Raw genomic sequence first — 23,755 nt, forward strand, 5'->3', positions numbered from 1 at the left:
TCCCCTCTTTTCACTCCTGAGACTTGAGAATATTATTAACAGCCACTCTAAGAAGCTGGAGGAGTGTATTTAGCTTTCAGTTCAGCCTCTGTTGACCTTTCATAAAGAAGAAAATACTGTTTTCTATTTATCAAAAATCTGCTGAAGTACCGCCTTTAAACATTTTTCAGGTTTGTGTTACTCAGTAGAGCAAATTTGGAATCATCTGAGGGGGCTAAACTGCAATAACATTATTCAGATATTGTTGCTTTAAAAAAATAAGCAACAGGGTAAAAGATTCTCCACTAGCCTGGAGTTACTGTTGAACTTTGGACTCAGTCAGAAGAAAACCAAGCACACACAAATGTATTCAGTTAGAAACTTTATTTAATACAAATATGACCACAAGCCACACTTTGTTAGCTTCATTAGGCCTGCTTTTTTTGTCTTCTTACAATGTATATTGTTCTTTAAACATACTTTAAACCACATTTCTATACAAATCAAACACAGCATACACTTAAGGTATTTCTGTTGGTCAGACACAATCAAATAGCAAGCATTACCTCCAAACAGAATGAGACAAACATAGTCCCACAGACGATCATACACTATAAGAAATAAAACAAAAAGGCATCAAAGACAGAAGAATGTGATGATCAGCATATATACTCGATCATTTTCCACAGCAGTCGAGCGAGAACAAACAATATTATATACCACGTATCCCAAGATCATAGAGGATGAAGTGTGATTCTTCCACACAAGATGCTTTACTTTCATAGAAAGAAATGGATTTTGTTAATCATACGATATATCTATTTGACTTCACCAAACTAGAGAACGAGCAAACAAATCAAAGTGGAACACGCATCTTAATCATCACAAAAACATCTGAGCTACAGAGTGAACGTGGCAACACTTCGGCAAAATAATGTCGGCTAACAGTGACAAATGAGGATATAGCCACATCGGAAATTGTGCTTTTTTTCAATGTGTTGTCTGACTTGTTTCAGATTTTTTTTTTTTTTACTGTTGCACTTGTGATCCATTTCAGTGGAGTGCCACATCTGCCCACAAGAAACGCGATCACACATAATGCCAGTTAAGCGCTTCAAAAAGCTTCTCGTACACAGTCAAGTATTTCCTGTTTATCTCCAAACAAGACCCAATGGCTCTTCCTCTGGTCACCAGAGGCACAGGATCAGTCTTTTCTTGCTCAGTCACACACACACACACACACACACACTAAGGGGTAGCTCTACTCAGCACCCAAAATAAACATTATTTTCTTTAAATCCCTACATTTTGTCATGCAGCCTACAAACATAAAACCCCCCTCCCTTCCAATCATCGCTCATATTGACAGGTTTCAGACAAGCTGATTTGTCTGTGGTGTCAGAAGGTCACTCACAGAACAAAGAGGTAAAACTAGAACTTCTCATACCCCATCAATTGCATACTCGGGTCTTTTGTCTACGGAGACCTTCAGTGAAGTGCTTGTAGGTGAGAGTTGTTCTGAGTTGTGTCTCTGGGTGCAGCTTGGACAAAGTGCGTTGGATAAGTCTCTAAAGCCACTGAGGGAATATAAGCACAAGGGGGGAACCATCTCGTTACCCCCAACAGCAGCAGCACTCAGTGATTAGGTATGCACACGCATGCACACACACTTACATCATCCCATAGTGATCCTTCAGAGGAACCCGCAAACTGAAATCCTTCATCTTTAAGCTCTATCCAAGATCTGCTTATTTCCACTGTTTCAACTCAAGCGTTATCTTTTACATTTACACACATATTTTAATACTAAAGCTGCGGATTGTGAGGTCTGTGCAGGAATGTGCATGTATCTTACACGTTGAAAGTTTCACTGTAAAACAAAGACAAGCGTTCATTGAGAAAATGGGGTACACGGCCGAAAGAAAGATCGTACAGGGCCGAGCAGTTACTGTTAACCTGTGACCAATAACACAAAATGAAAACTTTCCACATTGCATTACTTTTTTAGACAAGCAAAGGCATCACGATAAAAATCAATAACTTAAACATATTAATTACCATAAATAATGACTGCGTCAAGAACAAAACACACTTGATTCGCCAGAGCTTTAAGAACAGAACACATTTCAAAATAACAGCGAGACAATATACCATGAAGCTGCTTCATTTTGTTTTTTAAGTCACTGTATCTTTTCATACTTGTTGGCAAAAGTATGTCCCTGTTATGACCTTGAAAATTCACAATACCAAACATGACTCATTCGGTAAGAACAATGCAAGCTCTGCAGGGAAAAGATCGACGAATGAATACAGTCAGTTAAGAACTGAGAACAAAACAACCTACTGTAGCTCTCTGGAAACTAACTACTGTGTATGGTTCGTAGGTGGTCTAGTAGTCATTTGCCAGCCATTATCACTGTTTTACTTATTGTACAATGTTTTTAGAACAGAATAAAGCCTCCAAATAAAGCCTGGATACATGCCTGTAGGCAAACATTTCTACTTCCAACACGTGACTAGTGGCCAGTTTTAACTGCCCATCTCTTTTTCAGTTTAAACATTTCGTCTTGCTTCTTCAGGGCCTTCAGATAATGTGAAAAACTCAAGAAAACAATGTCTTTTCCTTCTGCACAGCTCAGACTGCTGAGGGCTAATGCTTCATGGGGGGCTTCACTTGGTTCCCTGATGGCAAATGCAGATCATCCTGTTTGCTGGAGAGAAAGGGTGGGTCTCAGATCTTTATCCTTTACAGTGATTAGGACTAAAAAGTGAGAAAAGATGATAATTTAGTCGTGATTAGTCTCTTGTCTCTCAGGGATGAACATTTTCATGGATTAGTAACCAGGATTTTCTGTTCTGGAGATGCTTTTACTCATCACTAATAGCTAATTACAGATTACAAGATTTATTTCTGCTTATGGTAATAACCCTGTTTCTGAGTTGTGTGTGTGTGTAGGTGTGAGAAAATGCTGGAAAGTTTGGGGTTCAGTTCATGTGTTTCCTGGAGATGCGGTCAAGCGCACAGTCCAATTGCATGTCTATGAATACCTGAGTATCCATATAAACAGGATCAGAGCAGTTCATCAGGGTTGATGACTGGTATGGGCTGCCTCCAGTAACAGAAGGAGCTGTACTCTGGCATGACAAAGGCCTCGTTCTGCTCTTTACTCAACAGAGGGAACACATGCTCTACCAGCTCACTGAGCCTGCTGTAACTGTGGAGAAAGTGACAGGGACAGAGAGTAGAAATATTGAGATTAATACTACAGCTACAACAATAATTGTATTGACTAGTTAGCAACCGATAACAATGATAATAATATTTTTTACAATTCATAAACTAATGTTAAAATACTCTGCAGATTAGTCAATAATTCAAATAATCATTAGTTGCAGCCCAATATTAATTAAGATGCCTAACTAAAGGAAGTAAAACTTAAAGCTGCATTATTACTTTTTGACCACTTGAGGGCAGCGAAACACGTGTACACGACACTGACATCAGGTGGTTGTTATGGCTCATGTTCGGAAACAGTTGCTGGTTTACACATTTACCTAACACTAAGCAACATGAGCATACATTGAAAATTGTTTCTCTGGCCAGGAGACAAATTGAAGTAGTACATTCTTTAGCTCCGTTTTGTTCATCACTGAGGGAAAATATCTGGCTGCTTGGCTACTAAATGCTCCACAATGTTAATTAGCTTATCACTAACTGTGTCTTTTGTTTGGTGCTGGCAAGGTAGTGATTTATCAGAGTCTGATAAGAGCAATGAGAGTAAACCAAAACAATACGCTGAAAGTAACTAAAAATCTGCTTGTAACTGGCTAGAACTGCAGAGTTGTGTGATAAATCTCTGCAGGTTCCTCACTGCAACTGACTGTTTTCACATTACACAAAATATTCTGATCCTTTGTTAACACTAAATAAATTGTCGTATGACTAATAAACTAAACTGATATTAGTGCAGCTTACAGCTAATCTTCTAACCTCTTAAAATATCCCATGTGGTGGGTACTTTATCAGATATCATAGAATAGTATAGATATTTACTATAGATATCATAATCAAGAGTTTTGTTTTGAATTAGTTTTAAGAAAAGTGCAGTCAGTGAATGTACTTACGAGGACTTGTTTCCCTTGGTCTGTTCCTGAATCAGCTCTCCTTTGGGATTGACTGTGAAGATCCTACACACCGGAACTCCCACTTCTTTATAGGCAAACACATCCTGTGCAGGGATAAAATGGTATAAGTCAATCTGGGTTCTAAATTTAGGAAAGTAATTGCGACTTAAATTAAAAATGCAGGACTTGCTACACTCCCACAATGGAGTTTTGTGGATGTTGTTTTTGTTTCACTCATTGCCTGTGGACTGTTACAGTGGAAAAGCCCAAATCCACCAACCAACATATCCTGGCTGACTGATTTAATGTGCTTTCCATCACAAGAAAAGGTGAAACTCTTCCTGAGACATTTATCTGCCAAAAACTACTTGCATCTATTTTTTAAAAAACATCCTTCCTACTGTGTTTTCCTGTTTTATTTATTCTTGCCTATATTGATGTTTTATTTATTTTGTTTTCTCTTTCTAAGTATCTTTTTATTAGATTGTTATTTGCACAATACTAGTTTCTAGTAAAACTACATGAGAAAATGCTGTTTTTGTAAGTATGTAAATTAAGCTGTTATTTAAATGGTTTAAAATTAGCCACTGGGCTTTTAAACGCCAAATGATATATAATTAATATACAAATAAATATAACTTTCAGCAAGTAGCTCTCATACATAATACACACTGGTACAAACTGACATAAGCACAGTAATAAAATTAACCACAGATTTCCTGTGTGTGTTCCACCTAATGCATGTAATGGCAATATTTCAGAGACTGAATGTTTTGGTAAGACTGAATGCTTATGTTTGTTTGTGTTAGTTTTGTGCTGTCTTTTCTTTGGCGAGTGTTACAGGCAGACGGAGGTGTCGCGGCTGACCCAGTGCCCAATCTGGGTGTTGGTGTTTATGCAGCTGAAGACAGCACACTGTGCCCAGTTTGAGCTCCCTTTCACAGACAATGTCACATGGGACCAAACTCCGCCAGTGACCTCAGCTCAGGTTCAGCCCAGAGCTGATTTCATATGTTTGTGTCTGCTAATTGATAGCCAAAGTGTCATGTTGATCTCACAATACATCATGTCTGCATCGACTTCTGGAAAACACAGCTCTCTGACATGTAACAAGCGAGAGCTTTAATGTCTGGTAGTCTGACTTCTCACAAATCCATTAACTCACATTAGTTCTATTCCCAAAGGCGGCGTAGAATGGCTGCTTGTTATGCTGGAACAGGTTCTTGATATCTGTAAGGCATTCAATCTTGAAGATCTCTGGTTTCTTTTCAATGACCTCCCTGAAACAAACAGAATTTGATTAGACTCACATATGCATGTCCTTATCATGGGTCAAGTCTGAATTAGATTTAACTAACACATATTTAGTTTCCCTTAATCTTTTATTTTCTTAATTTACTCAAAATGATTTGATGATTTTCCCACTAACATACAGTCAGCCCAAATGCAGGGATGGCACAGATGTTTCTGTGACATGCAAATAGAAGCAAGTGGGCCATGTAGATAATGCAAATTTGTGCAACCTGAAGACATCACACAATAATTCACATGCTGCAGGTCGCTCTGGCGACACACGGTAAAGGTCAAAGAAAACACAACTAAACTGGTAACAAAACAGAAAGTTTGTTTTCTTGTGCTGACCTTTGACAGGGTACGGGTGCAACTAAGTAAAAAGACTGGCTTTGGCCATGTTACGTACATCAAATTGATAATAGGCCTGTATGGGATAACAACACATTGCCTGTGTGTGTTGTGTGCTTACAGTATTTAATTACGCCAGAGGGAAGGAGATGGGCACAATAACTGAGTAATGCTCCAAGCCTCTGACATTTATGCCCATGTAAATCTACAGCTATAACAATATATGTGGTGTTATAGTTGTTTAATTAACTTGACATTAACATATGCTGACATTAACTGTTGCTGAGCTCCATAAAAAACTAACTCTGAATCAGCCGCATGTATTAAATCATATTTACCAAGACCAGAATTTTTCTTTGGATCAATTCCCAGCTGAATTGTGCAATGAATACACACATTCTTTCCCAGTGTCACTTGGAACAAGTTAAGAATTTTTAATTTTCAATCAGTCAAACTTTATTTGTATAGCGCCAATTCACAACATAAGTTATCTCATTACACTTCCCAATTTAGGCTTCTTTACAGTGAAAAATGACAGTCCTCTCCTATAATAATCCAATGACAGCTCAGTACTTCACAGAAAATAAGCAAGCTGCCATTCTCCTAAGTTTAACTGGCTAATGAACAAACTTAACAGTCTCACATCAAATGTGATGCCGTGAAGGCTTTCCTTCGTTTGCGAAGAAATAATTCACAAGTTTTCAGAACAAACTGTCCAAACCAGGAAATAAAAAAGAAAGAATAGTCAAGTTAAGAGACACTAGGAACATACTGGGTAATAGCATATTTCTAGAAATTGATGGCAAGGCTACCAACACAGCTATTCGCTTAGACTTTGAAGTTCCAGTAGCCTTAACACCCACAGCATATGAAAAGCTAATATTAATGAATGTGGATTTGGAGAGGATTTTGACTCTGAGAAACTTGATATTTAATCTGTAATTAAATTGGCAGACAGGAAGGATTATATCTTGAAGGGAGACAAATACCAGGTGATTTGAAATCCAAATTAAGATTTGGTGATAAGGAGGATTTCATGTATGCAATGCCTTTGGGAATAAGAGGTATTTGGCTTTATGACACTGGGATTCATAGCAATTATATTGTGTGTTATTATTATACCTGTGGAAAGCAGAGAAAAGGCTGCTGGGAGACAGCATGAGAGGTCCCCGGGGTAGAATAGTGCCTCCATCATTGACCCATTGCAGGTAACCTCTTGTCATGTCTGCCATGCCGATAGCCCGCGCTGAGCAGTACAAGAACTTATACCCGTTCCTGCCAAAGGAGAGAGCTCATTAATGGCTGTTCCACTAGAGTTAAATATCATGACCATCATTAGCTACTACTAAGAATAGCACTTTAATTAGATCGCTTATATCAGTTGCTTTCATTATGTGCAGAAGTCATACGAATTAAATGAACATTTTTACTAAGGAAAGATTATATTTGTAATTACTACTAATAGCCGTTACAGCCCATTTCCTCTTATTTGTATTACATTTTCTATTCTCTGCCTAACTAAAGCAGCAGAGGATATTCATGGTGCTTTTACTTTCAACAACAACTCTCTCCTGCTTATAGTTAAACTTCCTGAGCCAACCACCACAAAGCATCCCCGCAAAACACAGCAATATCTACTTCACAGGAAGATGGCTAGCAATCAAAACTGAGGCAGTGCAAACTACTGACCAACCATTCACCTTTTCTCTGTGATTAATCAGTGGTGTAATGCACTTACTCAGCTACTGAGTGGTAGAGCTTGGCAATGCCCTGGTGGGTCCAGTCCTTCCCCAACTGTGGCAGAATTTGTCCAAACACATCTGACCTAAAGCATTTAACAAACATACACAAATGTTAGTAACATATAGGCAGAGATATCCCATCTGCCAGATCCATCACTGAGAAGTGTAGCAGATGTAGAGTGAGAGTCAAATAAAACATGTGCCTGAAATAAAATAAGACAGATCGGCGCTGCAGACCGTTCAAAGAGGGTCAAATAAAACACCATAACTACTATTCATCATAAAAAGGGAACGTTATAGACTGTTCACCACTAACGAGGATTACAGGCCCATAGGCGAGGCACTGTCTCAACCTCAACTTATGGCTGTGTCTACAGACTGAAATGTAAATGGGCTCATTATAATCCGTGTGCTCTTTGCCCAGATGCTCAGAGAGCCACATGTCACAGGTTGGCCTAAAGGGTCACAGAGATAATAAGCTCCAGTCAGTCTGGGCCTGTTTGATGTTGACCACCTATGAACTGATGAATGTGCATCAAAATAGATGGAGCTGGATTTGAGCTAATTAAAAAAGCTTTACATAAATGCAACTGGATTATGGACTGAATATCTGTTTGTTGACAAGGACTTGAAAAACTGTCCATGGTGATGAAGCTGCTATGGAAACTGCACAAGATGTCTAAGAAGGGAAGATCAGTTAAAACCAATTCATCATCGTTTTTAGTTATTTTCTACATCATCCAACCTATCCAAAGTTCTCTGAAGTCACTAATCATTCACCTGCTGGCCACCATCTGTGGTGATCACATTAGTCATCAAATAAGGCACCTCATTTATATATTCATACACACACACAGTATGAAGGCCATTTATCTATGTATAAATACGAGGGTCAAAATGACTAATAACATTGCACTTCTGCAGATTCTGTCTTGTTAATGCACAAAAATACTTCCTTTCTTAAAAAGACAAACTAGATATCCACTTTATTTTAGAAAAAGCGATAAAGGCTTCCGGGTGGCTACAAAAATACATCATCCCTACAGCACTCTATTATAAGCACACATAGGCTGATATGCAACCAAAGGTAACAAAGTGTGAACTAACTACAATCAGTGTGCTTAAATATCTGGTTTCCCTACTTTCACTGAAAGCTATTTTATAACAGTGCAGTAAAAGTATAAAAATAACTCAGTTTGGTTTGGCATCATGACTCTCCTCAGATGAAATGGTTTGTGGAGGCACGTACTTCGTGATGGTGCCATCAATGTCAGAGATGATGACTTTGTCATCCCAGTTCCATAGGTAGATGGTGCCTTCGCAGCGGCATGTGCCCTGGTATTGGGTGGTGATGCTAAACGTCACATCATTAGGTCCCTCCTTCAGTTTCAGACTGGCCTGACAACACAAAGAAAACAGTGAAGACATCTCGAGGTACAGGCAATTTCATTCACTAACATGTGTCCCTGCAGTGCAGGCATTACTCTCCACTCCAGTATGATTTGTTTTGCCTCAGTACAATGAACATGTGCAGGTCTTTAGAGCCCCCTACAGACTGTATATGGAGAGACACCATGAAGTTAATAGCTAGCCAGCAGAGGGAGCTCTACACAACAAAATAAAGCCTTTTAAGTACAAATCTCATTGAGTAATATGCACCATTTTTAACCTGAGCAATCATCTACTCTCATAACAAGCTCCATTTTAATTTAAAAACATAACTGTCAAATTAAAGTCCAACTCAACTTGTTATAAAAGTTGTTAGGCTGGAGAATGATGAAGGAAGTAGGCTTGAGCATTTTGAGGAAGGAACAGAATGCACTTACTATCTGATCAGAAGAGAGGCGTAGTGACTTCCTGTAAGTGTGTGGGCTGGGGTGGTGCTGACTATCAACTGGCTGAAGTCTCTCCTGACAGGATACAGCGCTCACCTCCTTGGACTCTTCATCACTGGATGAGTCTCCTTGTTTCGGACTGCAGGGAAACAAAAGCATTTATCACCAAAACAAACAATACATGTTGTTGTAATGTTTTAGGACTATCTTTAGTAAAAAAAAGAAAATTATCAATAAATTCTTGCTACCACTTACGGTAAGGGCAGTTTCTCCTGAGATATGGAGGGTTCTTCCTCCTCCAGATGAGAGTCCTCCTTAGTTTCAAGCTTGGTCTCCGACTGAAAGAAAAGCAGGAAAATATCCCGACATATGAAGAAAATATCAAAACGAATGACTAGACACAAAAAAAGCTTTGTTCTTGTGAAACTTCTGAAAGCATGTGCACACCTGCTTGATTGTACTATCTGCCCTCTTTCGCCAGAACCACCAGCGGCCTGACTTCTTTGGCATTTTCTCCTTCACCCAGGCCTCCTCTGTAGCCTAGGAAAAACAAGACAACAAGACAAATCAAAATGAGCTACTTGCAAGAAGACATAAAAGTACTGAAACACACAGAACAGAAAATCAAGATCACTGTTACCTTTGGTAAATTCTTCTGAAATGCTTGTAGACTCAGAATCAAAGGTGCAGCTAGTGTCCAATTATAATACCTGAGAAAAACACAGACATTAATTAAGAGAAAATATTACATTATATCTCTCCAGTACCATTCACATGTGAAATAAAAATGCTTACTTACCTATTTCCTATCTTCACTACCAGGTTCGGGTTATCTATAATTGCTGGGCTTTCAGCAAATTCATGATAGGTGATGATATGCTCCATGAACCTTTCTGCAAACACAGAAGGAAGTGGAACATTAATTAGAGACAGAAGATGAAAAGGTCATTGGTGACGAGCCATAACGTCTTACTTAAGCCACACAGAAAGGTCAAGAAACTTTTGCTTCCATCAGCCACATCAGTATAGGAGAGAAGAGTGTATGTAGTCAGTAAAATTATTTGACACTGAGCAAGATCAGAGAGAAAGACAGAGTTGTCCAGAGATAAGTGACAAAGTACTGCTGGGATTCAACCGTTTACAAATTGAGTATATGGTCTGATTGAGTAGAAATATCGGGCCAGCACTGGTATCATTTCACATTCCAAGATGGATTTTTGTCTAGAAAAAGAGACTGCGCCCACAGTGGCTGGAGGCCTTTTCTAATGTGGCGAATACGTATGGAAACTTTGTAGTTACACAATGAATGTAGTATGTCTCCACTGGCTGAGGTGAACCTTCTATCCTGAATGAAAGTACTAAGTGCACTTTTAGTTACATTTTTCATGAGCGCCATTCCAATGTACCTTTGGATATTTCAGCATTTTCTGTGAGGCCTCCACACAGAGACAGAGTGACGTCAGGGAGGTCACTCGCTGAATCAGACAGACACTCTGTCCCGCTGTCAGCTGCTGCACTGCCCACAGACTGTGGCGACTGTGATCCAGAATGCATCTCGGAGTCCATCCAGTGCTTCGTCGCTGCCTCAGACTCACTGAAGCAACACAAGAGAAAAACACATCACAATACTTGTCTTTAAGGCTTCTTAGAGAAAGAATATTTATGCTATGTTTCGTTTTTAAAAGACCAGATTTAAGTTTTGATTTTTAAGTAGAACAGGTCAAGCAGTGACATTAATTATGTGACTCTTTTCTGATCTAACCTCTTAGGAAAATATCGTGCAGCGACATCAGGTTCAAGTACATTCAGGTCATCTAGGTAGATATCCTCAGGACCCTGATGATGGCTCCTCTTTGGGACACCTTCTTTCAACAAAATAATTTGTATTAATATACAGTAATAGCTTATGCTAACCAAGAGAAAATTGGTAATGGGTGACCACAAACCCACCTTTCTTCTTTGAGGGTGAATCACTCTGTTGGCTGTTAGAAGGGGTGGACGTTGCAACGCTGGATGGCAGAACATCCAGGGGCTCTGACGGGGTTATAGGACTCAGAGAGGTTACGGTGCTGACAGATGCAAGAGGATTCACGGGTGTAACAGTGGTGACAGGGGTGCGTGGCTTGGGCTTGACGATGGTACACACTGAGGAAGTGGGGGCAGCATCTTCCTTTTCAATATCTGTCTCGTTTTCCATGGCCTCAGAGCTGAGGATGACACGGAAGTGGGTGGTCTCTGATGGCGTGATGGTCACCGTTTTTAGTAGTTCTGGTTTCTCTTTTTTGGGGACCTGGAGATTGGATAACGGGGACAGTAGTTAAGAAAGTAATGTCATTTTCTAATACTTGCCTTTACCTACTTAGTTATCATGGAGACTGTACAGATGATCATTTATAAGAAATCTAATTGTGTTAACATTCTATGAAAGCACCAATACCATATTTAAAAAATATACAGCCTAAAAATATATATGAGGTTTTTTTAAGGTCATATTGCCCAGCCCTGCTGGAAGGAAGTGCTTACCCTGGTTGTTTCAGGAAACTCTCCCCAGGTCCACTGCATGTGGGACTCAGCTCTGAGCATACTCTCTGAGGGCCTGACCATCAATTCAGAGTCACTCTTAGGAGAGAAGGCCTGGGACAAGCCATGACTGGGAGGAAAAGAAAAACAAATGAGTTTATTTACTTGTCTCTGCTGCACCTCAGCTGATGGCTCTATGTTCACCCCAATACATACCTGTCATCTGCTGGCCAATCCCCATCAGACAGTGGATAACCATCGAGGTTGTGTCTGGCTGCAGGTAATTTGGGGTCAATGTCCCGCATTGTGGTCACTGATGGTGACCTAATAAAGGGTGAAACAGACACATTATTTACATAAATAAAGCCATTTCTATAGATCTGGGCTCCCTATAGCAGTGAGCATTGATATGAACCCACCTTGAGACACGCACTGCAGCTTCCTCATCAGAGCTCAGGTCCATCTCAAAGATCTCCTCATTTTGCCCATTGCCGGACATAGCAGCAGTCGTAGCAGCAGGTGCGTTAGCAGCAATAGCATTACCAGTTGTGACTGACATCGGGGGGGTCAGCTCCTCTCTTCGGGGGTCTCCTTTGTGCTTCTTCCTCCGTCTCTTCTTCTTTTTTGTGGCTGTGGTGCTTGGAGCTGGGGGCTCAGGTGTGTCCTCTGGGTCAACAGGGTCATCCTCCAGATCTTTTGCCGCCCTGTGCTCAACCTCTGACATCCAGAATAGGTGACTCTCGGTGGGGATTGGGGAGGTGGCCAGGTGGGCGGGGACAATCTGATTAAGGACAGAGCAAGAAAACAAGAGCATGAGGCTTAAGATAAACAAGTGCAAACCAAAGCAGAATCAATTGGTTTAGATATTGGTGTCAAATCCTTTGACTCAAGTCCAGGGTCAAAGCTGAGCTGTCACAGTGAGAATTCTTGAGCAAGAGGTCACTTGAATGCAACAACTGCAACTGAGTGATAGCCTCAAACAAACACTGCCCTGCACTTGTTTGTGCAAAGAATGTGCAAGTTGTTGTTGGTTCAATGCATCATGAGACACTGTCTTTCTGGTGTAGAGACTACAAAAACCATTCTGGTATGATCACCCTTACGAGTATGGAATACCTTCAAATAAATACCTCAGGCAGATCTCAATGAATAACAAATACATCAAAAGGATGCTGACTTTGGCTACGGGGCTAACACACAAAACAACCTAATTCCGAAAGATGTTATGTTTCACAAGCAACACAATGAATTAGAAACCTGGAAAGGTGCTGCTGTATTTAATTTGCTGCTTACGTTCAGTTGCTCAGATTCCTGGACAAAAAAGGCCTCTCCATTGTCACCAAGCTTCATGTGCAGTTCCACTGGCTCTCCATTCACTTCAATGTCGATCTGGAAGATTTTGAAGAAGATACAAGCAGTTTAATGTAAATCATAATGACGATATTGACAACTTAACTGCCTTTATATACACTGTATGAATAGATCCTAAATATGCTACATTTATTTACTTAAAAACAAGGGTCTTGGGTCCAGTTTAACTGTAATTCCAACAGATTTTCAGGCCACATAAAAGGCCTGTAGCTACTTACAGCCCCATTTTTCTCCAGGGGCTATACAAAACCTAACAAGTGCATGTGTCCTCTGGGCTTGTGCTCTGCGAAGCCTGCCAATAGAACAGGGCCATTCATGTTTGCCAGGCAAACCCCAAGCGAACCCAAGGCCATTCAGAAACTTGACACCACAAAAGCAAAAAAAACAGGGTCATGTCTGGCAGAGACCGTAGAAGAGGAAGACTTGCTCTGCCCAGTCTGACAACCTGAAACCAAGTCATCAATATTAATTCTCAACCAATGGCCACTCACATCATCTGTTTCTTTTAAGAGTCGCACGATCTGTCATCTTTCATTCTGCTGATGTCCTTTGCTGCTGGTGGGGTTTCTGAGCAGCCTCTAGATTTAATTTCACCCCCTCAGGGTTGCTAAGGGGAATTTATTTACAGTGAGTGATGGCTGAGAATTTCAATGCCCAATTAATAATGAGCCAGAATAAATGAGAGACCTCTTCAACCTTTCACAATCTGTGACAGGTCACTTGAGTTGTGGATTTGCCAACAGCTGCCAACACCATGCTGGATTACTGGAATTAGTGATGGCTACTGCTGCCTGCAGATACCCAAAATTAAGGAAAAAATGTTGGATTGTTTCTCTCTGAGAACAAGAGCCTAAGGAACTATTAATGCATAGTTGAGTAACTTTTTATCTCGGATGTCATTAAAATCAAACAAAACTTTAAAACCATTGCAGGTTGCCAACTTAAAAGACTAGTGTATGAGGACAGACATGCAATCCACAGCCAAAATGTAATTAGTATTTGGCTAGCAATGACAGTTTGATTCCCACTCTGATTTTTTTTCAATATCTGCATGTCAGGAACAAATACCACATGGTTTATCTGGTCCAGTAACTTAAAAAAAATACATATTTAGCAGCAGCCCTCCAGCATCTGATAAGTGAACTCGGGGACGCATGCATAACTGTTTGTTACACAACAGCCCTTGCTGTTGAGGCCACCTTCTTCACGTTTCCTCCCCCTCCCACGCATTCAAGTTGTAGAGCTGTTTCCATAGGAACCACTCATTCAGTACTCCCTGTGAGCCCATCAGCATTCTGGGTAGGTGGTGAGACAGTGTCAATCCCCCACAAATCATCACTGATTCTGCTCCACAAGCAAGCAAATAAGCTTTTTTCAAGTCAGAGCACCCAGAGCATTGCTGTTCTAAGAATGGACAAGTTTACCATTGATAGTCAGGTGGCGAGAAAGAACATTGAATTATAAGTACTATCTAATTTTAGCCATTACTAATTACTTACTGAATATACTGAGGAATATTCTACACATTTATATAACCAGATGAACTCAAGTAGCCCCATTTTCACACACAAGAAAGGCTGTGTTATCTGATGCTGAAGCAGGTTTCCATTACCATCCTTCAAGTAGCTTTCCATGCTATTGAGCTCTACATTTAATTCCTACAACATCAAAACTTTTACACAAAAAGGCTTTACTTCTCACCCTCACCTTACCCATCCATTAGAACACTGCAAGGGTGCTACCAAAATGCAATTTTCCCAAAGGAGAAGTAAGCGCTAAAAATAGCAGTTGTTCCTGAAAACTGACTGATGAGATGTTCCCTGTAGGTGAGAATATAAAGTAGATAGATACTACTGTCAATGAGGTAGAAAACAGAGCATCTGATCTGTGTTCTGTAAACACAACACAAAGTTTTCCTGAATGATTCAAAGATGCTCCAGTTCAAGCCATTTATTATGGCCAGACATCAGGGACGGTACACTGACTTCTAAATGGGGAAACTTATATTTAGTGAGGTACTGACACCGTACTGAAATCATGGATCTTTTTCATTTAAACCTTTTTCTCTGCAACAATTAATCCCAAACAAAAACCTGATATACCCATTAAAGGGCAACTTCACCAAAAACACATAAAAGGGTGTTTACAGATCCTGGGGAGTACGACTGAATATGTGGAGTTAGTAGTATAAAGTCTTCGTGGCTCTAGAGGAAGCAGGATGTAATTTGGTAAATTGCTTACAGTTATGTATCCAGGGTAATTTAGGCGCCAGTACTGAAAAAAAATATGAATGCTTAGAAATAAAAATCATCTCTGCTTCTACTGTATCCATTTGATTATTTGTTTTTGAACAGTACATAAAGTTATTACAATAGTAAGAATGGTCAGAAGGCCATCACCCTGTTCAGTATAATATTACACTACTGACGGAAAAGTGCAGCTACAAAGTTTGTGTGATCTCTTTGTGTGATCTCTTTGATCAATATCTATTATCCACATCCCAATTTCATTGACATTTGAGAGCTAATGTGACGTAGGTTCAGAGAAATGTCAATAGAGCACATTTTGTACACCGACACACTTATCTGAAAATTGGTTCTATTGAGACAAATAAGCAAAAACTCTTCGGACACAAACTCATCACTACTAGCAACGACTTCTGTATGTTTGTATGTATGTTCAAAATGGCTTTACTATACTGTATGTCACTTCAAAAATATCAAATATGTACACATGATGATGAAGGGCCCTTTCTTTAAAGGGATAAATTCTGCAGTTAGCACAAACACTGACACACTTCTTAAACTTACCACTTTCTCTTTGGAGCGCAGCACACCCAACTTGCCGAATCGCACATGGAATGGTGAGCACTGGTAGGTGCCGTCTCTCTGGCGGACAACCACAACATCGATGCAGCCCGATAGCGTGGCCTGATTTATGCCCTTATAGAGTTCTTTGACGGTTACCAGCACCTGACCTGCCAGCTGGCCCACGTAGTTCATGGTGTCCGCCTGGAGGTGGGGGAGAACAAAATATCAACTGAGTCAAGGGAAAGATGGGATAGGAAGTATTGTTCAGCGGGAGCCCAGATGAGGGGACCAATTTGTCCCACACAAGCTGTGGAGTCTAATAGTTTTCCACTTGATTTTCCTCGCACTCTCTCACTCTATCCACTCTTGTTGCTTCTTTTAAGTATCTCCTTCAAGGCAGTCGCGCTGTCTCATTTAACTTTTGCTTTCATCTCTGAGCTCCCTCCCTCCCTTCCTGCCTGCCTGCCCTGTGGTGTCTGTTATCTCCTGACCTGCATACAGACTGCCAGAGTGCCACTGTCAATGGACGCTGTCCCACATGAGCAACATCAGAGAAGGGGGGCTGACTGATGGCGGGGCTGAAACAATGAGCAGAGACAACCTCACACAGTGTTCCCACTGCCCCGCTGCCATCGATGCAGCTGACTTCCTGTTTACATTCATATCTCCCTGTATATGCACACAAGTATGTCTAATACAATACGAAAAGCCATTCTGCTGTGGCTATAATTATACAAATGCACACATTTTCTCAAAGCATTTTTTGTCAATTGGGAGAAGCATCTAAGACTGTAAATTATTTTGGATGCAATCTGTTGAAGCCAGTAAGAAAGAGAGATAATTATATACAGGCCTAAGCTAATCATACATAATCACACAAACGTTCTAAACATCATTTGTCCTCTTGACTGAACTAAATTATTTTGCAGCCATTTGTTCACTGTGACACAGAGTGCATATGAACTTGAACTACGAACTTGGCAAACATGGTTCTGGTTTTGTTCAGGTCAGGTCAGGATCTAGTTTAGTGGGGCCTGTAAACACATCGCCCTGCTGACTTCATTTGGGTTTATGTAAACTGAAACGTTCACATCTCACACTGACCTTTTGTTCAGACCATGAGATGTGTGAGGGGGGTGGTGGGTAACACAGAGAATAGGGGCATTTGTGCAAGAGTGGCATCATGGAATATGGGCAACTGGCATGATGTTTTACCAGACCATGCTAGTGGATGAAATATGAAAAGATGCAGGGTGCTCAGAATAATCCTCACATTGCTAACTGCACACACCAGCAACCATCATGAGATCGAACAGCCATCACTGTAAATTGAAGATACAAAGGGAATTTAGATTTCTTGATGTGAGGCCTTATGTCAACACGAGGAAATGTTCAATACATTCTGGGGACTTCAACCTATATTTGTAGAAAAGGAGGATGGAAAATAGAAGTTAAGGCCTTATGTTGACATTCATTAAAATGGCCCACTTCAGGGTAAAGACATAAAATTATAATCTGAAAATAACCAGTAGAGTTCAAATAAAAATTTGAAAAAAAAATAAACATTTTTAAAATGCGGGCAATTTGAAATATCTGAAAAATACTCTCATCTGTTATAGACACCTTTAAAAAGCTGTAAATACCATCAACCACACCTTCATGTTGCTGCAGATGTCAATACAAATCTAACTAAAACATAAACAGTTAGAAAGTACCATTCCCAGTTATATGCATCTACATTAAAATTAGTTAGTATTAAAACATATTTGTACTAGTTTTAAAAATACAGCAAATACATGGAAAGGTTACACCAGATCCGTATTTGATCTAGGTATTGATCAAAACACTTTTCACAAGAACCATCAAAGACTTTCCACAGGTGAACCAAAGTTTTGTGGATACACAAAGTGACTCTTTCAGCATTGACTAAGGAGATGAAAAGTGTAATACACTGATGACATTTTTTATATATTATTTTTAATCTCAGAATTCAAAAGATGTTTAATGAGATGTGCTTCGGCTGCAAATTAATTACACTGGCTGTCAGAGGTAAAATGTCCATGTACATTTATCTGGATTTTCTGTATCTCTGGAAACTGAAAACTGTCTTGTCATGGTATAAATTTGGAGCATACAATTAACTTTCATTTTTATTTTGAGTCACCAGAATGTCAGGTTCCAAGTGCAGAGAGTAAAAGAGAGTAAAGCTCCTGTCTCGGGGGACTGACACACTGCTACCACAAGAACAGATAAAGGAGTAAGTCACAACAACAAAGCTCAAAACATCTGTCAAAGGTCATTATATAATGGGAAATATTCTATAACCAAAACAAAAAATACCTTTACACTGGAGTTGTCTGGAAAGGCGCCAGTGCTCAGTTAACAACAATACATCACGTGTGACGGACATTCCTTACCTGCGGCTTCTCATTGTATTCTTTTCTGAGAAGTGAGAAGTACAAACCGCAAACAGCCACACTATCAAACCACAGACTACAAATTAAACAGGACATGGATAAGAAATGACTAGCAGATTTAACTGACCATGCAGGCTTCATGACTCAGCCTGAATATGTTCACCCATCTAAAACAACACATCAGTGTCCCATCCTCTACTTTCACAGTCCAACGTATCCCTTTAAACACTAGACTTGACTGCCTAACAGACTTCATCCATGTGAATCACTGTGGTCAGGCATTAACCAAACAGGCTTAGCTACAATAAAAAGTCAGTCACCCAAGCAACCTGCAAAACCAAACAACACAAGATGACTAACAGTGTTGTAGGCCCAAGATTTGTGACTGACTACCCGTCAGCACTGACTCACCAGGGTCCAAGACGACCTCAGAGATGAGGACTCATCACTGTTGTCTGTTGTGTTGTCATCTGTGCTGCTTTCCAGGAGATCCCTGTTCCCCCAGGACCTCTGTCTCTTCATAACTGTTAGTGGAGCACCAGCTCTTGTTCTCCCCACATCAGGATACTCCAATGGGACCCTTTTTGTCCTCCCTCAGATTATGATGATAGTGCCTTCCTGCCATTCTTAATCTAATCTCAAAATTGTCCCACCTAATCACGTTGGACAGACCACTGCAGGTGTAAATACCAGTACACTGTTATCTGACACCGGGTGGCGATTGCGCAATGCTGTCATAAACATTGTCATCCTTCTTCTGGGGCTATTCTTTAGAGGATGTGAACTTGTGTTCATCCAGTCAGCTGACAGGACACAAAAGGTTCAGCCAATGGGATGGCCTTTTTAAGGTGGCGGTGTATAGCTGATAAGGGACAGCTAATTCCTGTGAACAGCTATGCAATGTTTTTTCCCTGATAAGAGTACAAGCTCAGGGAGAAACGAAGCAGTACTACGCAGCGTGACTTTCATACACTGTCAGTCACATGTACAGTACATGCTGCATGTGCATGTTATTGTGCATGAGTAATCAAAAGGGGAGGTTGATGACATTGATTGGTCACAGGAGTACACCAATGGGATATTCAGTACACTGGACTTTGTCAACACATATGCATTCGTCTATGCTGGGATTAGTCTATATCAAATATCAATGCAGCTTCCTAAAGATTGGTTCGAGTGCTAATTTTAATCCTGTCTACATTCAGTACAGACAGAGCAGGCACACTCATGACTCTGTAGTCCAAGCAATGATGAATTCAAACGTGTTTTTCCTCATCGAGGGGGTTCTCACGGGCCCAACTTCTAGCGTTCTCATGTCGGGTTTAGCTCCTTAGTGAAGGACTAAGATAAACATAAACCATGAGGCTCTTCCAAAAAGGCCTCAGTCCTACTGTCCCATCTGCTAAGCCTTTTGTAAACACTATCAAACAAAACAGAGAGGCCCACTGAGCACAGCACTGCTGGTTCATCCTCCCTCTGTGCTAGGATCTGTTCTGTGTTTGAATGTTTGATAAGAGCCATGCATAATTTCATACAATACTCTCCTTTCAGAAATGAAATGTTATGAGAGAAAAATTAATTCATGACTTGCACTGTGTACAGAAATAACCACGCAGTAACTGAAAAATCTAAGCAAAAAAAATCAATTGAGAGAGCTTTTGCCATTGACAAATACATATTGCACTTATACCATTAAGAATTATAAGACAAAGTGCCAGTAGGTGAGTATGGTACAACTTACTCTCGCCACATAATAATGGTCTTCATCTGGAGTCATCTGGTGCACATTTGTTTTGACAGAGTGACAAAAGAATCAGTCCTGAGACTGAGCTGGCCAACCAGACCACACAAGGCTCATGTGACACTCTTTCTAGTGTAAGATTACACCAGGCTGCACCGAAATGAGCCCACTTATTGTGTAACCTAAACCATGAGAACATCAAGCATAGACAGACGGTGTGGACTTCCATTTTTACACATTCTGCAGTGGAATACAGAACACAGCTTTCTCATGATTTTTTTTTTTTTAAATCCCTAATTTGGGGATTTACAAGCAGAAATGGTGAGAGCCTGATGCTAATTTGGCTGTGCAGGATTGAGCCTGAAGTGAGAAAGAAAACACTAAATGCAGTGTAAAGTTTTTTCTTGTACATAAAAGTAAAAAAAAAAAAAAAATCACTTTATTTACCGCAGATTTCTCTGTTGCATTAAGAGTAGAAAAAAGTTGTGACCAAGTGCTTGTCATTTTGGTAACAATCTTTTCAAACTCAAAGTGAAACCCAGGAAGTCAGTTAGCTGTAACTTTCAACATGATACTAAGCAGCTAAGTTTACTTGGTACACCAAGTTAAGAGATTAACAGTGCTGAGAGAACAGTGCTGCAATAAATCTAATTTAGAGATGTGTTCATTCAGCTTCATGGTAATTTTGGAGACTGTTACACGGTTGTGTGTTATACTTGTGTGTGGTTAAATGAACATCATGTATTCAATCCAATTGCGAAATCCTTCTGATTAGAGATTCCAGCTCAACTGTTCACACAGTGACCACTAAATAAAGTGAACTTATGTGTGTTTACATGCTCATTTTCTGTGCAAAGCGTTTCTGTGAAGTATCTAGTCTTCTGGGAATATAACAGAGGAAGAAGTACAACAGGAAGATTTCAAGATATACCCACATCATGTCCTCGGAGCAATATTTGTTGTTTGAACATTATTTTTTGGTTTAATGGATTCAGGCTTTGTTTATATTTTTAAACACTTTTTAAACAACTCATTGCTTCAAGCCTTTCCATCATTTCTGCAATCCTAAAATCTCCCTCGTATCAGCTACAGACCAGCTCTGTTTTGCTACCACTAGGTCTCTATCTGTCCTGGAAACAATGTTACCTAATGGAAAATATTTCACCAACAAGAGAGAAATGATTGGTAAAGCATTTACATGGTTATTAGGCCTTGCAGACATTTTAACATGAAACAGATTATCAAACCTTTACACCTGGTTGAGAATCCATTCAGATCAGGCCAGATTGGTTCAGACTCTTCCAACTTAAGTGGTAACATGAGGCATTTTTTTCTCATTAGGCTATTATTCTCGTTATTAGTGTAATTTTAGGGTCCATGTAAACACAGTTATTGTTTCTAATATTTAGTCTGTACTACACAATAGAATGACACAGCTCCACAAATTAAACAAGAACTCAACAGTCATGAAAATAGGATGAAATACAAGCTTATTGTTGTATCAGACTGCATTAGATTACAGTACTAACCCTAACAAAGCTGTAACTAAACAGGTTAAAAAGTATTGCTCAAGGAGGTGTCGTGATATAGTTGATTATTTGAGTACTGTGTGGTTATCTGACAAAATAATCCAGTTATGACTTAAGAGTAAGTGATTGAGTGACAGTGTCATTGTGGGGCCAATCTCAAGTATACATTTACATAAAATGCCTGACAAGGTTATCTTAAACAGGCACTATATAGTATTGAAGAAGAAATTTGAATATTTACAATGTTAATGAGGTGATTATACAAACTAAGAAATTATTTTTTTCCCCATAACTAAATAAACAAGCTGTCCTCACTGGAATATAAGGTCCTCAGAACACTGTTTTGAAGCTAGAAATGTGGCAGGGTCTGCCACAAATTAACAAAGGAAAACAAAATGAAATTGTGTTGTCCTTTATGGTCAGTTTGTTTATTCTGTTTACTCAGCTATGAAAACAAAGTTTGTTTATCTGGTTTGTTTAGGCATTAAAAAGTCAGTCGATAAAGACATTTCTCTTCTGAACTACACATTGTAGCATTAACATATTTTTAATTGTTAAAGTCATTTTGCTTTTCTACCTAAATCTAAACAGTTTTAAACCGTTTTAATACTAACGTCTTGCAGTAAACTTCCCAAGAAATGTCTTAACTTGCACTACTCAATGAGGATCTTTCTATACATCAAAATGTATTACCCCAAAACGACACAGTGCGCCTTTAACAACAAAAAGACTTTAAGTCTAAATGTTTAAGTTAAATGTGTTTCCCAGTAGTTCGTCAGCTCACCGCCCACAGGCAGGTGGCTTGTTTGGTGAGGTGGCAGCGCAGCTTACATGTCAACACAGACGTCTAACTCATTGCAAACGTGTATAAATAAATTAAAAACCACCACACAAGCTAGCTTCATGTAGCACCATCTTCTGGGGCTAAACATGCTAATTCAGAGATTAACGCTGAAATGTCATCGAGTAACGTTGACGTTACACCCGCACTCCAGCGTTACATGGACGTATAGCCCCTACTGCGGAAACAAACGAATTGGAAACCAAAAGCAAACGTTCACGTTACGCTTACAGTGTCCTCTAATGGTTTCCAACTGAGTACATTTAAGTCATAAACAGTGGAGGGGAAAACAGAAGAGAGGAGGATAAATGAATGGAGACGGGGCTCAGCTAGCCGTTTGTCAGTTGGCTAGCTTCAGTGTGGTCGTGGGGTTACCGTTAGCTACTAGCAAACGGCGAAATGGGCACACTGCTAACGCCTGGTTTCAAATAAAAGTGGTCTCCTTAATTCGCTGCCTTGCTAAATTGATTTCCAACTCTACAGCTGTGTGTCTGAGTTAAATTAATCCAGCGGCTGAAATATGTTAGCCGGTTTACAAGCTAGCTAACATTAGCTGACGGTACACACAGAAAAATAAGCATTATCACAAGGAGCAGCGAGCAGCCACACAAACATGTCGAATTCACCCCACCGCAGACTGTTTACCTTTCGGTGACTTCCGCGGGATGCTGCCGGTGAAGGACGCTACGGTGTCTTCAGTGAGCCCCCATATCTCTGCCCGTGAAGCTCTTCAAAAGCCTCCTGACGTGTCCGTGCCTGGACCACCGTGGCTGACTGGTGCGGCTGGAGGCAGACGGAGGGCTGCTGCTGCTGGGGGAGCTGATGGGTCAGAGAGCCGCGCAGTGGCGGCGCGCTCACACAGCTGCTGTGACACTTTGATCCGCGGTTCATTTATGTCAGCGGCATACTACACGGTTAAGTAAGACTTTGCCCCGAGCAGCTCATTTTTAGAGGATGTTTATTGACACACATTACATAAAGCACTGCATTCTGTTTGTGTGTGAGAGGTAATGGGACTGTTGGCTGGCTCCCCCTGCATGCCCCTTTGTGGGCCCAGGACCCCACTTTGGAGACGTGGGACAGAAATAGCACCTTCAATGAAATCAGGAAGAAATCAGGTGCAACTATTGTAGCAGCAGTTTTTTTTGTTTGTTTGTTTGTTTGTTTTTTAATACCAAACCAACAATGATATTATATTAATTTA

At 40.2% G+C, this 23,755-nt stretch overlaps 1 protein-coding gene across 5 annotated transcripts; it reads right to left on the reverse strand.

Annotated features, from left to right (window-relative positions):
• Positions 1 to 344: 344 nt before the first annotated feature.
• On the reverse strand, positions 345 to 23,676 carry lpin2 (lipin 2). 5 transcript variants are annotated; one of them, XM_037082806.1, is made up of 21 exons: positions 18,852 to 19,170; positions 16,024 to 16,224; positions 13,136 to 13,231; positions 12,262 to 12,623; positions 12,059 to 12,166; positions 11,846 to 11,972; positions 11,273 to 11,612; positions 11,085 to 11,187; positions 10,729 to 10,916; positions 10,122 to 10,215; positions 9,963 to 10,032; positions 9,770 to 9,862; positions 9,578 to 9,660; positions 9,314 to 9,461; positions 8,737 to 8,885; positions 7,484 to 7,570; positions 6,868 to 7,020; positions 5,270 to 5,384; positions 4,105 to 4,208; positions 3,028 to 3,194; positions 345 to 2,690 (listed from the first exon to the last, which is right to left on the reverse strand). In XM_037082806.1, exons 1-20 carry the CDS (start codon positions 18,960 to 18,962, stop codon positions 3,050 to 3,052), a joined length of 2,877 nt encoding a protein of 958 aa, XP_036938701.1. In that variant the 5' UTR covers positions 18,963 to 19,170; the 3' UTR covers positions 345 to 2,690; positions 3,028 to 3,049. The 5 variants fall into 5 exon arrangements, with proteins under 5 accessions (XP_036938701.1, XP_036938700.1, XP_036938703.1 ...); XM_037082805.1 differs by having other exon boundaries at positions 345 to 2,740; XM_037082808.1 differs by lacking the exon at positions 18,852 to 19,170 and adding an exon at positions 23,197 to 23,676 and having other exon boundaries at positions 345 to 3,194.
• Positions 23,677 to 23,755: the final 79 nt, after the last annotated feature.

The sequence above is a fragment of the Acanthopagrus latus genome, chromosome 21 (genome assembly GCF_904848185.1).
Source record: "Acanthopagrus latus isolate v.2019 chromosome 21, fAcaLat1.1, whole genome shotgun sequence".
Lineage (NCBI taxonomy): Eukaryota > Metazoa > Chordata > Actinopteri > Spariformes > Sparidae > Acanthopagrus > Acanthopagrus latus.